Below are 15,952 nucleotides of genomic sequence, written 5' to 3'. Positions count from 1 at the left end.
CAACCCAACTACTTCAGAGACTAAACAGTCTCCAGCCACATATTCATGTGGTTAGCTGGTATCTGTCATTCCTTCTTTACAGCATATAACCGTATATGTTGGATCAGATAGAATAATGGCAAGACTCCAACAGAACTGTGTTAAAATAACTGAACTCACTTAATTAAAAAGAAAAAACAGTAACCAAAATTATTACCTGCATACAGGCATCCTGGCCCCGGATTGCAGCTATGTGAGCCGGGGTCCATCCTCTTGGAGTTCCTTGTGTGGTATCAGCGCCATGCCAGAGTAGCCAGTGAAGGCACTAAGAGGATAATAGCATTAATGGGTAGTACAGTAGACACTTTCAGTGTTTTTATAATTTCTAAATTTAGTCTGCTATCATGAGACTCCCACTGTAGCATGAAAAACTGCAGGCATTTCTTGCTGTGAGTTAAATAAATGCTAGCCCAATAAATATACTACTTGGCGAATATTGTACATGCCAAGCAAAACTAATCTGCGAGCCGAGTTTCCTCAAGAGCTGCCGGTCTGCTGTTGCTACTATCTTTTCTGTTCTTCTCTTCTAGAGCTAGAAATGGCTCAGCAGTTAAGAGAACTTGCTGCTCTTCCTAGAGACAGGAGTTCAGTTCCCACCACCAATGTCAGGTAGCTCACAACCTCTATCTGCATCTCCAGGAGAATCCAACATTCTCTTCTGGCCTCAGACATGCACATACACACACACACACACACACACACACACACATCTAATTAAAATAAATATTTTTTTAAGAGTTGTGATATTGCGATGTTCTCCAAGACAGCCTTAAACTCCTGGATTCAAATGATTCCCCGCCTTGTTCTTCTGAGTAGCTGGGAGGACATGCTAACCCCAACACTATGCCTAACTTCTACCACAAATATTTAAATGGATCCAGAAACTTCTGTATGGAAGCAAACACTGTTACTCTGATAGTATCTCTAAAATACAGCTACTAGGGACTTTTAAAAAGGAAGGGCAGCCAGTGAAATGAGACCTGAGCCTTTTTAAACCAACCAAAACCTCACTTTCCTACTGCACCTGGAGTCTGTGCTGCATCTGGTGTTTAATCTTTAAAGACTGATCTTTGCCCCTTTATGTCTAAGAAACGTCTTCTTCTTAACAGAATTGACTGCCCATGACTCGTTTCTACACCACTCATGACCTGTCATTTGCTAAAAGACTTATTATCATTTAGGTATCATTTGTCTACCACCAAAATTAATGACCAACAAAATGTTTGTCACCTTTTACATGTTTATTTAGAAAAGTGTGGGTGTTTTGGTCACCACTCTCTTTTTTGTTGTTTTTTATTCTATTTATTATTTTGTCTGCATGGTTCTCACATGCCCCCACACGGAAGTCAAGGACAAGTGTGGGAACTAGCTCTTCCCTTCCACCGCGTGGGCTCCAGGGCTCCAACTCAGACTGCCACGTTTGGCAACGGGCACCTTGACTTGCTGAGCCCTCTTGCTGGCCCATTTCTTTTAAGAAGCTCAACCTGACTGAGCTTCACAAGTCATTCATTCACTCAGCAAATATCTGTGGAGAAACCCCTCTGTGTTAGCACTGTTAGCACCTCGAAATTAGAGCTCCCCCCCCCACATGGTGCTTCAGCATCTCTGGATAAAAATGTAATGAAACTGCTGTAGCACAGGAAGAACGCATGTTTTACATTATCACAAAGTACCCAAATGTCGGCTGGAGTGTCTATTTTATTTTACCTTCTCCCCAGAAATGCATGAGTGTCTCTGGTTCTCCACATTCTTAGCCAAGGTACTGTCATCTGGAGACTTTCTTACTGTCTCATTCATAGCTATTATGTACCGGTAGCTTCTCACTGTGATTTTAATTGGGTTTCTCTAGTGGCTAATGATGCTGAACCTTTCACAAGGCTCAATTGCCATCCATTCGCACATTCTCTCTGAGAAAATGGCTATTAACGTTTGCCCATTAGCAGAGAGATTTATAATTGGACCTGCTAGAGCCTACAGACAGTAAAAGATTAGAGCTAAGTGAGCATACAACCTTGAAACATGAGAAACTCCAGTTGCCCCTGAACAGATCCCAAGAATAAGACCTGTAGAAGATATTCACTTAGCATTGTTTGTACAAATTAAAAATTGAAACCAACTAAGAATTATGGAAAGTGAATAAATTCTATTACTCTAAGAGTGAGCCATTACCATAAGACTGAAACAAATGGGCTAGAATACATGTATGAAAGCACATCAATCTCAAAAGCGAATTGTTGGAGCAAAATGGAGGGATGATACCCACAGAATGTGGTATCTGTATAGCAGTCAAAGCAAATGCATACTGATGTACAATAATTCCCTAAAACATTAATGAGCTTAATAAATGCCAAACCTGTACAATATTTAACTTTCTGGAGAGGAATGATCCTAAGTGTTCTGCAGGACTTTAATTTTTATGCAAAACATGAGCATGGTGTCATTGTCACACTCTACAGGTTAGCTTCTCTGCTTGTCTTTAGAACCTAGTCACCACATTGTAAAGAAGCACAAACTAGTCCCAGCAGAGAGAAGTCAGCAAAACATCTACTAGGAAATAAGGTACTCAGTCTACATCTAGCATGGACCACTAGCTATCTGAGTGAATGAGACCTCAGGGGAGTCTAGCCTCGGCACACTAGCTCAATGCTGGAGACTGAACCCAGGGTCTCACGAACACGAGGCAGGGACTCTACCATTGAGCTAAATCCCCTGTGCAGTCTTCAAGTCTTCTAACGAAAACCCCAGACGTCATGGAGCAAAGACAAGCTGTCACCGCCACTCAGCGTCTTAGTTCACTCACAAGCATTAAAAATGGCTACTTTACAACACTACAGTTTGGGGTAATTCATTAGTAAGCCCTCCTAAAAAGCACTCAGGTAACAGATGAAACTGAAAAGAAGATTATTTTGAGTGTCAAGCATGAAGTCTTATCCCTATCTACTAAACTTATAAAACTATCATTGTCAATTATTTTACTTTAAAAGCAGTTAGAGTTTCTTACCTCCAGACTCCCAGAATGCGCTGCCCAGTGTAGAGGGGTGAACTGATGGAGAGCGTCTGCTTCGTTAAGGTTGGCACCGCGTTCCACTATGTCTGAAAGCTGCTTAACATCCCCAGCCCGCACCGCATCGTGTATGCTACCAAAATGCACCTTCTTCCTGGAACCTACGGGAAAATCACGTTTCTTCACAAATCTTACAAAACTGCGAAAAAAAGATTACAGCATTGAACCAAAAGAAAGCATATCACTTTAGCTTCTGAATAATTTACTACAAAATTTAGATTAATCTAAACTAGAGTAAAGAAAAACCAAATCATACAAACAGCCATGTTCACAGAAAAATGTTTATATGCATGTGTGTTGGAGCTAGATAAGACAGAGAGCTTTGTGACTAGGGAAAGATCATAGCCACCAATATAACCATGCAGCCTTGAAACATGAGAAATCCCAGTTGCCCTGGTATACATCTCAAGAATAAGATCTATATGAAACATTTACTAAGCACCGTTTGTATAAACTAAAAATTGAAACCAACTAAGTATATCTTAATCAGACATTAGGTGCTAGTCCTGAGTTATACAGCATGACCACTGACCCACCATCCTTCCAACAAAGGAGCTGGCTATATCAAAAATTCAATACAGCCACGATGGGAGACACTTGGGAGACAGAGGCAGGCATGTCTCTATAAATCTGAGGTCAGTTTGGTCTATAAAGTGAGCTCCAAACCAGCCAAGGCTATATAGTAAGACTCTGTCAGGGAGGGAGGGAGGGAGGGAAGAATTAGCCTTTCTTGGTCCTAACAGACAACTTAAATGTCAGGAAAAACTGGCATTCTAAATCTAGAGAAACGAGCATATACAGAGAAATAGAATTGAGTTCAGCTTACACTTGAAAGATAATTCTGACGACTTGCCCAGGCTCAGTATCATAGTTAGGGTTCCCATTACTGTGATGAAATACCATAAGCAAAAGCAACTTGGGAAGGAAAGGACTTATTTCAGTTTACATGTCCCAGTCACAACCCACCATGAAGGGAAGTCGCTCTCCAACAACAACAAAAAGCCAAGTTGCAAAGAACCAGCACCGGAACAGGGACACAAAAGAACCAAAGATGAGTTGGAGAAGAGAGAGTACATGATCCTGGCTATGGGCACCAAGGAATGCAACTAAGGCTGAGAAGCCTGGGCGGGACAGCATCTTGGAGGAAATTCCGAGAGTTGTCCTTTCCTGTATGTGTGTATCAGTATGTCTTTATGCTGTGAGAGCAGTTACACGGTTCTTGCAATAGGTAGTGAGACACACAGTTATGGCTGAGCCATCAGGATTGAGAGTGTCTGTGGGAGAAATCCTAGGGCTGCAGCCTTTGTCTATGTGCCGTGGGGCAGCAAGCCTGCTTGATGAGGGATGTGGAGATGCTCTAAAAAACAGCTAAAGGTTTAGAGGGAATTTTGCCATTTTTGAGATTAGCACCCAAGCACAAGGGTCAAGATTGCCAGCAGCAGCAGCGGAGGTTTCCTGGCCTCTGTGGGGTGGTGGTGGCCAAGCAGGGACTTGTTTGTGTAAAGGAGCGATTGCCACAAGAAAGGGGGATGCAGCTAGCACCCTCCATGTTAGGCTCTGATTTGGCATGTAAAAGAAATAAACATGAAGATGCGATAGAGGTATTGGCTTGCCTCTTCAGGTTTGGGAGCCGGAAGGAAAAGAGTACAAGTTAGATCTGTGCTCAAAGGCCCTTTGTGGGCTCCGTGAACATGGAACCCATGGGAAGATTCCAAGAGTGAGGAAAAGATGGTAAAAGCAATAGAAGATAATGCACGGGTTCCATCTCTATTAGAATAAAAGGGGAAATCTATAGTATAGCATGAAGAGAGGGGTTTCAATAATGGTCTAGTGCAAGAAACTATGGTAATCAGGGAATTATTCTGTGCCTAAGCCGCTGGAATTGGGGAAAACTCTTACAAGCAATGAAAGTGCCTGTCGCAGCCTGAACTGTGAGGCTGTGGGACATGGGAGTGAACCCATCAGTCTGACCGCTGTGGAGGCAGAAAAACTGAAGACCATAACTCCCCTATCCCTCCTAAGGGAAAAACGGCATAGCCTGAGGCAGTACAAGGGAAATCACCCCTAACAGACTGGCTTATCAGAGCCATTAGGAACATTTGGCTATCTCCAGCTGAAGTCCCCAGAAATGTCCAGACAGGCACTGCTGAGAAAAGTAGGAACGAGAGAAGCCGTGCATGGACCTCAATTCTAGGCCAGACAGAACTGTGTTTATCCTAATGGAACATAGTGGATTTGCTGGGTCCCATGGTGGGACAGAATCTTTCTGAAGGAGAGGCTTTGGCACCTGGCAATCTAGACCACTGTGTAGGAGGAGGTGAGAAGAGTGAACAGGCAGGGTCCAGTCTGAATCACCCAAAGCAGATGTGTCAAGCCAGAGTTCCTAGGGAAAATATTGATAACAAGTCAACTTGCTATACTTGTGAGTCTTTGAAGGGCCTTACAGCAGTGGTTCTCAATCTATGGGTCGCAACCCCTTTAAAGGTCTAATGCCCCTTTCACAGGGATCACCTAAGACCACTGGAAAACACAGACATTTACATTTCAATTACACTTAGGAAGTAGAACAAATATAGTCTTATGGTTGTGGGTCACTACGACATGAGGACCTGTATTAAAGGGGCACAGCATTAGGACAGGTGAGACCCACTGCCTTAAACAAGCCTGACTAGCAGTCCACCAAAGGGTTAAAAACAAAAGACAGGGAAGTACAGAAGGTCCCCACAGTACCTCTTATTAAAAAGGTGTCTCAGAGGGTGAGCCACCAAGCCACTCCTCTGATGGAGAGGCCAAGGTTACCTACAAGTGAGGACCATGTGTAATGACCAGAGGCCTCACGTGGAGCTATGATCTATTGGTCCCCCAGTAAAGTTCATATTACTTGGGGGATTTGGTGGGTACTAGAGTTCAGTTTACCTTAATTCACGGCAATCCCCAAAAGCATAAGGGAGATTTGGGCAACAGTAGATAGATGTGGTAATAAGACAGTACAGAGAAAAGGGATTGAGCTAATTCTTGGCAGGGAGTTATTCCTCCCATGAGTATAGGGCGTGTATTTCGCCACTGCAAGAGAACATTCTGGGGATGGATGCATTGCCGGGTATAACACTCTGGGGGAGTATTACCCAAGAGTCCACACAGTGAAGACCAGTCATGTGTAGTCAGGCCAGACGGCAACATGGAAATTAGCCCACTCTTGAGGGTGGTGGAGGCCAGACACCCAGGGGGACTGCCCAGGGGCCACGGTGAAGTTACAAAAACCTTTAGAGAATTAGAGAGGGTAGAGATCAAGGCATTTTAAGAGCCCAATGTGGCCTGTAAAGAAGCCAGCTTGCTCCTTGAGAATGACTGAGAATTATATGAGGTAGCTCTCCCTATCCATGCAGTTGTGCTAAACATTGTTCAACTGAACACTAGTACAAGTGATGGGGTCTTTCCGTGCTGTATTGGACCTTGTTTGTGTTTGACTTGTTAATTTCTGGGATCACATGACCCCTGAGAACAGAGACTTTCAGAGCGCTTCACCAAGGTTATCTTTGGTATGAGGCAGAGGTTGCCTTGCCCTGCCTGTCCCCTGGAAAGGTTTTGTATACATACGTAGTGCTAACTCTGCACGTTTTACAGAAAGCCACTGGAGAGACAACCATGTACAATGGTACTTCCACCCACCTTACCATCATGCTGGGGCTGAGTGAATTTAAAGGAAAAGTGGGTTGTTAGAATAACAGCTGTAGAGTTTAAGTCCAAAAGGTATACCCTAAATGGGTGAGAAAGGGCATTCCCAGAAGCAATAAAATTATTAAATAAAAACTCCAGTGCCTGGGTTGGGGAACCTCCTAGGGAGTTGTTGTCCAGGGAAGCCCCTGAGGCTCCATAAACCATAAAGGCTATTGCTATTGCTATTGGCTGTTTGCCAGAACTAGACAAGAAGACCCCATTGCTGAAGGCACAGCATGTGCATGCTTTTACTGTCGGATGCAGAGAAACAAAGCTTAGGCTGAACTGAAAAACTCCCACCCTGATGCTGGCTTTCGGAGGGCCAGAGGCGGCCAGGCAGGCTGCTGACAGAGACCTGCTACCCACCTTCCTGCTTGGCTAGGAATCCTGGATGTTAAAATACTGATACCCAAGGCAGGGTGTGCCTGCATATGAAATAGCAGCTCTGCTATCATGGGCAAAACCAACAGCCTTCCAGCTGGATTTAAGGCCCATTCCCCAAGAGGGAGTTAGTGTCTGGTACTGCAAGCCAGGACAAAACCTATGGCTTGGCAGGTCATGTCCAAAAGGAGAAGAAACTTCTTTGGTTTTTCTAGATGGATGTGATGTGCCTGTCAAATTGTCCTCTCAACATGTTTGTGCCCGTAGATCGTGGTTGTCAGCCTCACCTCATAACCGCTGGTAAAGCTCCTGAACAGGCAACTGTTACTCTGGCAGAGTAGCCTTTTTCTTAATCAGAGGTATATATCTAACAGTCACCCTCCCAAGGTTCAGGGATCACTGGGAAAGAGGGTATGGAAAGAACCTAAGAAGTAGAGGATGGAGTGAGAGATTGAAAGATTTCATCCTACAGGAAGCTCCTTAAGCAGGAAGGCACACAACTCACAATAGCTTTAATTTTTTTTTATATCATTTTAGGAAGTCCCTAAAACTGACCAGACTCACTGGGCTTCTCCCTGTTAAACAAAGTTGAGAGTCCCTCTCAGACCGAAGGGAGCTGAGCCGCAAAGAAGATTCTCAGACAATCTGAGCTGAAAAAAGACTCTAAGAGGAAAAACCTGCAAAGCCTCTGGGACCAGCAGCCTGGAGAAGAGGTTCAGACCAGCGTCTCTGGGAAGCCATAGTCTCTAACCTACTGAGCTGCCTGCAGGCTGTGCAGGGCTCTCCAAGTTTCCCAGATTTTTCTGAACAGTCACCTGTGCTGGGGAGGGAGGTTGGTGATGCAACTGTCTCTGAGTCTTTTCGGCTCCTGTAACTTCTCACCCATATTCCTGTACGTAACCCCAATAAAACGCACTGGTTCACGAAGCTGGAGTGTGGTGTTATCCAGCACTTGGGTCTGTTGTGGGAGCCCTGTCTGGGGTGAGTAGACATGTGTTGCGTATCCCCAGGAAAAGGTTTACCACACAACACCCATCCTCGCAAAAAGGAGGAGGGAAAAGAACAGGTCATAAAGGAAGTTCCCACAGAATGAAAATTAGAAAACTAGGTAGATCTAATTTGTCATCTCCACAGTATCAAATACTGCAGAAAAGAACTTACAAAAATCCTAATATTTCAGAAATGATGTTTGATCTGAGTAAGATGTCCGTCAGACATGTGAGGTAGACATAAGGAAAGCTCAAATAAGGGGATAGAGGCAATCGGTGAAAATAAAGGGGAATGGATGCATGAACATGTCAGCAAGGCTGATGTCCCTCAAGTAGGAAAAGTGTTGTGGCCACGACAAGGGATGACAACAAGAGACTCACATGAGTCTGCAGCCTCCCTAGAGGACTTGGAGGGGCCTGAATTGGCCACACCAGGCATGGTACGGTCCTTCTCCCTCGGACTTGGGCTCTGGGGAGGAGTGGATCCCAGGCCCCTGCTGCTGCGTCGGTCTTCACTAGCTCCCACGCATGGGTCACTGCTGCTGCAGCAACTGGATTCCTTGTCGCTGGCGCTGGGCCCCTGATCCTCCCTTCTCTGCCAAGAGCCCCTGAAGCGGGAATCTTCGCTTTCTCTCTCCCAGAAGCCACTGAGGCGACGGCTGGCGTCTTCGCGGATGCTCACCCTGGAGGAGTCACTGGCCTCGTAGCCCAGGTCATCACTTACGCCTCCCCAAGAACTACTGGGGCAGTGGCTGCCATCGACGCTTGCTCCTTCGCTCGAACCGCTGCGGCCGTCACTGCCTCGATCCCCCGAGTCGCTGGTTCGGGACCCTCGGGCTTCGGGGACGCCGCCCCAAGCGTCTTCGCTGACAGCTCCCCTCGAGTCGCCTCTCACGGCCAGCCATGGGCTGCTCGGCCGGGGACCATCGTGTCCCCGGGCTCTCTCCTGAAACACACTGCGGGGCTGGCCTAGGTCTTCACCGACTCTTCTCGAGTCCCTGCGGGAAAAGCCGCCGTCCTCGCCGACTCGGAACGAGGAGGCCCTGGAGCGGCGGTCACCTTCTTCGAGGCTTCCTTCTCTGTGGCGGAGGCGACAGGCTGCCTGCTCTTCCACCACCCTCTCCCCGGAGCAGTGCGGGGTGCGGGTCGCACACGCGCGGCGGGAGGCGCGGAGGCCGCCGTCTTCGGTCTCCGGGAGCAGCGGGTGGCTGTGGCGACGGCCGCCGTCCGCGGGAACGCTCGGCTCGGAGTCGTTGGCCAGCGTCTCCGTTCCTGCAGCCCGGAGGGAGCTGGCGGAGCCGTCGCCTTGGAAACAAGTACACTTCCGGCATGCGGTCACTTCCGTATCCTTTATGCCGGCGTCACTTCCTGCTTCCTTCCTTCCTTTCACCTTTTTTTTTTTTTTTCCGAGGCTTCGCTTGCGGGAAGTCGCGGGACGCTAGTACCGAGTCTATTTTGGTGGATTTTTGTGTTCTTTGGTTTGGTTTGGTTTGCTCGGTCTCCCAAGAGCCCTTCGGGACCTGGCTCTGGAATTCCCTGTCTTGGACCTCGCCCCCACGTGGAGGTCTCAGGACTGCGGTTCGCGTGGCCGACCTGGGTGCCGCGCCTGCGGGGCCTCCTCGTCCTTGGCAAGCCGGATGTACTACTTCAGTGTTGGTTTGCAGGAAAACCCATTTTTACCCTCTGGCTTCGCAAAGAGAGCAACGGGGGCGATAGCAGGGGCAGCCCCGGCCATTATTGAGTGCGTGCTTGGTGTCGGGTTCTTTGATGTTCGCTTGTTAGGTGGCTTCACCCAGTTTACAGGTCGACAATCAAGATGCCAGTAGTTTCCTCAAGCCAAATAGCGGGTAAGTTCTAAAAACAGCAGTGGTGGCTCAAAAGACGACTCCGGTCCTTCTACTTTAAATGCAGCGTTTCTTTCACTGTGACATTGTGTTGAACTGAACCAAACCTTTCCAACAACGTTGCTCAACGTGTACTCCTCCACTTCAGCTTTAGGAATGTCAGCGAGTTTTGTGCTAGCCGCTGAGACTATACAAACTGTAAGCTTCATCCAACTTGCTTGCACTTCTCAGTTGGATTTTTGTGTGCACATGCGTTCTCCTGTCAAGAGTAATGAGTTGGGGCCCTCTAAGCAAATTTTTCCATTTCTCTGTCTCTGAATATGTTGTTTGCCCTCCAGAAATTATTCTGCCCTCACCATGGTTATGTTCCCTGAACGTTTGGAAAATTCCTGGCCATGTACCTTCTCTCTTGAGGTAAATTGATTTTCTTTGACATAGCTTTTTAAATAGTAATAACTGACATTTCTCGAGTTTTTATGACCAGTCTAACTTTGTATTCATATTTCCGTTACTAAACCCTGGCCGTTTTTGTCATTCTACTTAATTTAAGAAGCATCAAAGTTAATTACTTGAGGATACACAGTAAGGAGTAAGTACCTGCATTAGGATTCCTTCCACATCCTTGGTTTGTTTTTGCACATTCCTCTCAAAACCTGATTTCTCTAAGCCTTTCTTAGACAATACCAGACATTGTAATCAACTCAGCATTTGGTTTTATCATCCCCTCCCAGAGGCGGTGAACCTTCTGGAAGGTAAGCTGTCTATCTGCAACAGTACCTAGGACATTTGCTTCAAGAGAAGGGCTGCGCGGTCGCTAGTGTGTTGGTGAGGGTGTGGGGTGAGTGAACTGATGGCTGCGGACAGACTTTTTCACTGTTGGAAGGGGATATGGAATTATTCGTACCAGTCTAATTTGTTTTCTTTTTCCTTTTAGAACAGGGGCAGTTGCAACCTTTTGTGGGACAGGTATTTACTGAGAAACCAGTACCTGTGAGAACTGATTTGCAAATGATTTTAACCCTAACCTGTATTGTGTTTATTTCTTACAGATGAAGAAACAGGTCACATATGATCAGGATGACATTAGTAGGAGTTGGGGATTTGGAACCTACTATAACTAACTCTAACAGAGTGCTTTTAGCTACTTCAAATAGCAAAGGCTGAATTTCTGGGCTATGCTATATAGAATAGATAAACCTACACAATGGACACCGCAAATCTGAGAAAGAGAAGAAAAAACTGTCTTGGAAACAAGGGGAGCATGTTATAGATATAGAGGTCTTTTTTAAAAAAAAAATCAAGAAAATGATTATTTGACATAACATATACTAATAATTTGGCAAATTGACTTGGATACTTTAGGAAAATACAAATATCCAAAACTTGAGTCAAGAACTATATAATCATAAAAGAATATCTCAAAGTAATCTATCCTTGGCAGATATGAAGCTAACATACCCATAATTCAGAATTTAAATATAAATTACAGTGACTATGTAAAGTCTTCTAAATGCACTGCTCAGATAGATAACTGTAGTCACTGGAACCCTTGACAATTAAAGGACATTTATAAGACGGTATACAGAGACAAGAAGGTGACTCAGCGTGTAAAAAGTCCTTGATGACCTGTGTTGGAGCCCTGCAAACCCACAGAATGGTGGGAGAGAACTGATTACTGCAAGTTGTCCTGTGCCCTCTGCACACTTGCTGTGGCACATACACACGCATTCACACATGATGTAAACACACACTCAGAGCTTGGTTTTTTAATTAAAGGGATAGAAAAGACAATAAATAGCAGACATGTGGTCTACAGGCATTAATTCATGTTATGACGCAATGGAGAACAAATAGAGCAAGTGCATGTAATCTCACTTCGTTTTTAAAAATTAATCTTAAGGGAATTTTAAGTTTGGAAAGAACCTATAACAAGTGATTAATTATAGACCACAAAAGGGTGGCATGGAAGGGAATATCTTTATACTTGTTATTCAAGTCTTTAGGATGAAAAATAAGCAAATAAAAGCATGTACCACATATAAAGTGGAAGATAGTTTTAAAGGTAATGGTTCACAAGCTAAGGAAAAGCACACTGGTTTTGGCAGTCATCAGCAGTTTTAATAAAACCATCAAGATACAAAATCGGATTGCATAGGATTTTAAGGTAAGTTGACAGTAAAATCAGTTTCTCAATTGAAGCAAGGCAAATTCCTACTAGAATGGACATAGGAACATTCCAGAGAATAGAAATTATTTTCAGATAGGAAACTATAGCTCTAGTTAATGACTATTAGGTGTCCACACCTGGCTTGTTTTTAATTGGTTTCTTTTTAAAACTTTGTGGGATTTTTGTGTGTCACAGTGTACATGGTAAGGTGATGAGACATGCGAATCTCCCACAAATCAGCTCTGGGCATTATTCCAGAGCAGGGCCAGCTTAGGGCAGTTTGGTGTTGACAACTATCTCTATACCTTTGTCCTCATGCACTCCATAAACTTGTTTATTTTATTTTATTCTTTTTTTTTTTTTTTTTGGTTTTTCGAGACAGGGTTTCTCTGTGGCTTTGGAGCCTGTCCTGGAACTAGCTCTGTAGACCAGGCTGGTCTCGAACTCACAGAGATCCGCCTGCCTCTGCCTCCCGAGTGCTGGGATTAAAGGCGTGTGCCACCACCGCCCGGCAACTTGTTTATTTAAAATTAAGGAAGTTTCACTATTTTGCCCAAACTCTCTGGGCTCAGATGGTTTTTTGTCTTGGTCTCCCAAGTAGCGAAGACCCTGCCATTACACCCTGCTGTGCCTATGCACTCCCCTTAGACACCTCTCCCTAATGCCCTCTACCATGTCCTTGCCTTGGACGTACCATGGATAATTTTGGGCTCTTGGTTTACTCTTTGTTTCTTGAATAACATTCTACCTCTAGGAACTGACCCTGTTTTGAATTATTAACCTGATACCATCATCCGAATTGAGACCACCATTTTTTTTCTCAATTTCACGTTATTTCTGTGAATGTAGTAGAGGATCATACATGCTGCTGTGCTCATGTGGAAGTCAGAGGACTTGTGGGAGTCCTTCTATTACATGGGTTTTTTAGTATTTAAACCTAGCTCTTAAGACTTGGTTGGCAGCACCTTTACCTACTGATCATCTCGCTGGTCCACAAATTGAAGCTATTCTTGACAATAGTCTGCTAATTTTCTATTCCTCTCCCTGCCCATTTTCTCTTTTTGTAGCTCAAACACAGGGCCTTACATGTATAAAAATGTTGTACCACTGTGTAGTCTCAGCCCCTATCCAATAATGAGTTTATGTAGTTTAGACTGGCCTTTAACTTTTGAACTTCCCAACTCTGTCTTAGAAGGACTGGAATTATACCACACCTGGTCAGTTTATCTCTTTGCAGCCATACTTAGAAGTTTCCTTAGAATTTCCTCAGTAATTTTTAGTAGCCTCTTTTTTTGATACAGCTATAATGCCAGCTACTCAATGAGAAATTACGTAGAATATAATTCTCTTTGAGGCATTCACTATGAGTGTGTGTGTGTATGTATAGTGAGTAGCTTAAAGGATTTAGTGATTGTAGTTTCCAGAGCAAACTTCAAAATTTTTACATAGGAAAATTAACATTGTAAAGTCAACCTGAAACCTCACTTTAGGAGATGAACTATTTTTCTGTGGTCTCAAAAATTTCAACTTTTTAAGGAACTTATGTGATTGCCTCCATTATGTGTGTACCATATATCTGCCTGTTGTCTGCAGAGGCCAGAAGAATCACATCCCCAAGAATTGGATTACAGAAGTTGTCATCCACTCATTGAGGGTGCTGGGATATGAACCCAGGTTCTCTGCAGGAACACCAAGTGCTCTTAAAGGCTAAACCATCTCTAGCCCCCAAAACTTTTAATTCAGAAAGTCTTCTGAAGCTTTAGTTTTATTGTGGTTGTTTTGCAGAGTAGTTGATACTTTTTCCTCCAAAGCTGAGGGTAGACATTTTCTATCTTTGGGAGCTGAAGTCTTAATTCTGGTCATTCCTAAGAGTCAACTTGGAGGTTTTTATTAGATGGCCTTGAATAAGACCCACTATGTCACGTTTGGCCTCTTACAAAGAGAGAGTAGAAACTGACAGTCCAAAATGTGAATACCATTCGTCATCCCAGAAAAAACCTAGGTCTCAGCAGTAATGTCTCTGACCATTCATTGGCTTTGTTTTAAACCCATTTGTCCGCTCAGTTTGATTCCAGTGTCAGCCCTCTAATATTACACCTGTCCATACTAGCAGTTGCACCTAGCACCCATATTAGCTCTATGTCCACTTACTAGTTGTGCCTCACTGTGTGGTCCCTACTGGCCTTGAAGGTTTTTTTGTTTTTTTTCCGAAACTGGGTTTCTCTGTAGCTTTGGAGCCTGTCCTGGAACTAGTTCTTGTAGACCAGGCTGTGTCTGGAACTCACAGAGATCCGCCTGCCTCTGCCTCCCTAGTGCTGGGATTAAAGGCGTGCGCTACCACCGCCCAGCTGGCCTTGCATTCATAGAGATCCTCCAGGCACCTCCAAGTACTGGGATTAAGGGTGTACATGATGTCTGGCTCATGTACTGTCTTAATCATACTATATTTTTGTAATTTAATTTACCAGCATTTTTCCATTTTGGTAATTCTTTATCATCTTCCTACCTACCAGTATTTTCTTATTTATAATTATTTGGTAGTAGCTATCAGTGACCTTACAAGAAAAAAGAATGTGCAGCAGGAAACATGGCCTTCGTTATTGGACAGTACAATTCTTTCATGGCAAAGTTCATGTATAGCATCACTTGTGCTGTCCTATAATGCACTTATATTTTGCTTTTAACTGGAGATTTGAGGGTTTTGTGCCCTTTTTGTTGTTCTTTAAATGTGTATGGGTGTTTTGTCTGCTTGCATGAAAATGTACCATGTGTGCCTTTTTAGTCTCAAAAAAAGAATACTGTGGTTTAGCCATGTATAATATTTTGAAAAAAAGAAATAGGGGCTGGACAGAGTGTGCAAAAGTTTAAGAGCACAGGCTGCTCTTGCAGAAAACCCAGTGTGGGTCCCAGTATCCATACAGCAGCTTACAGCTGGCTGCAACTTAAGTTCCAAGGGGTTTACTGCCCTTGTCTAGCCTCCTTGGACACCACGTACACAGATTTATGAAAAGGTAATTTTCCAACCGAACGCTCCAGCTATGGCCCTATTTCTGTGCATTCCATCCTTAGCTGTCCTCTGAGGCCACTTCTAAACTATTCTATTCCTGAACAATGTTTGGTAGTTTTATCTACTTTGGTTATAAAGTAAGACAGAATCAGGTTTCACACTGTACTTTTGGAGTAGCTAAATTGTAGTCATAAATTAAGAGTAACCTTTGGTGCTATAACTAAAGAAATCATACAAAGAACGCCCGCCAATTCTGACCACAAAACAAATCTTTTTTTTAAACAATGACTTTATTTCATGTGCATTGTTATTTGCCTGCATGCCTGTCAGTGTGAGGGTGTAGAATCCCCTGAAGGTAGAGTCACAGGTAGTTGTGAGCTGCCCTGTGGGTACTGGGAACTGAGCCCAGATCCTCTGGAAGAACAGCCAGTGCTCTCAACCACTGAAACATCTCTCCGGCCCCCTATGTCCCTATATTCTAGAAATGGTAAAATATTGTATCTAGGAGTGTGGCACTGCACTCATGTTTTAAAACACATGAAAGGGTCACATTCTAAAGTCACTCAAGAAATACAAACCAAGATTCTTCATCATTTAGTTTATTACATGTATGAATATTAACATCTCGTGGTATCCATCTAATTCAATCAAAACCAACAAAGGAAAAAGTTAACCATGTTTTTCATATGAACATTCTTACACAGAATCCCTGTAACTTAAAATTGAAATATGTTCATTTGCATT

The 15,952-nt window shown here is 44.1% G+C and overlaps 1 protein-coding gene across 1 annotated transcript in view; it reads right to left on the bottom strand.

Moving 5' to 3' along the window:
- The window catches only part of Ankrd42 (ankyrin repeat domain 42), a 42,659-nt gene extending 32,734 nt beyond the window's left edge, over window positions 1-9,925 (bottom strand). The window contains exons 1-5 of the mRNA XM_075952549.1: window positions 9,871-9,925; window positions 9,581-9,814; window positions 8,572-9,495; window positions 3,041-3,204; window positions 197-304 (exon numbers count right to left, since the gene is read on the bottom strand). Of these exons, the coding sequence (XP_075808664.1) occupies window positions 197-304; window positions 3,041-3,204; window positions 8,572-9,495; window positions 9,581-9,814; window positions 9,871-9,925 (1,485 nt within the window). The remainder of the gene's footprint in view (window positions 1-196; window positions 305-3,040; window positions 3,205-8,571; window positions 9,496-9,580; window positions 9,815-9,870) is intronic.
- Between the last annotated feature and the right edge of the window lie 6,027 nt (window positions 9,926-15,952).

This window comes from Microtus pennsylvanicus, chromosome 18, assembly GCF_037038515.1.
Source record: "Microtus pennsylvanicus isolate mMicPen1 chromosome 18, mMicPen1.hap1, whole genome shotgun sequence".
Lineage (NCBI taxonomy): Eukaryota > Metazoa > Chordata > Mammalia > Rodentia > Cricetidae > Microtus > Microtus pennsylvanicus.
The sequence above is the reverse complement of the archived record's forward strand: the minus strand, read 5'-3'. Positions and strand labels throughout refer to the sequence as shown.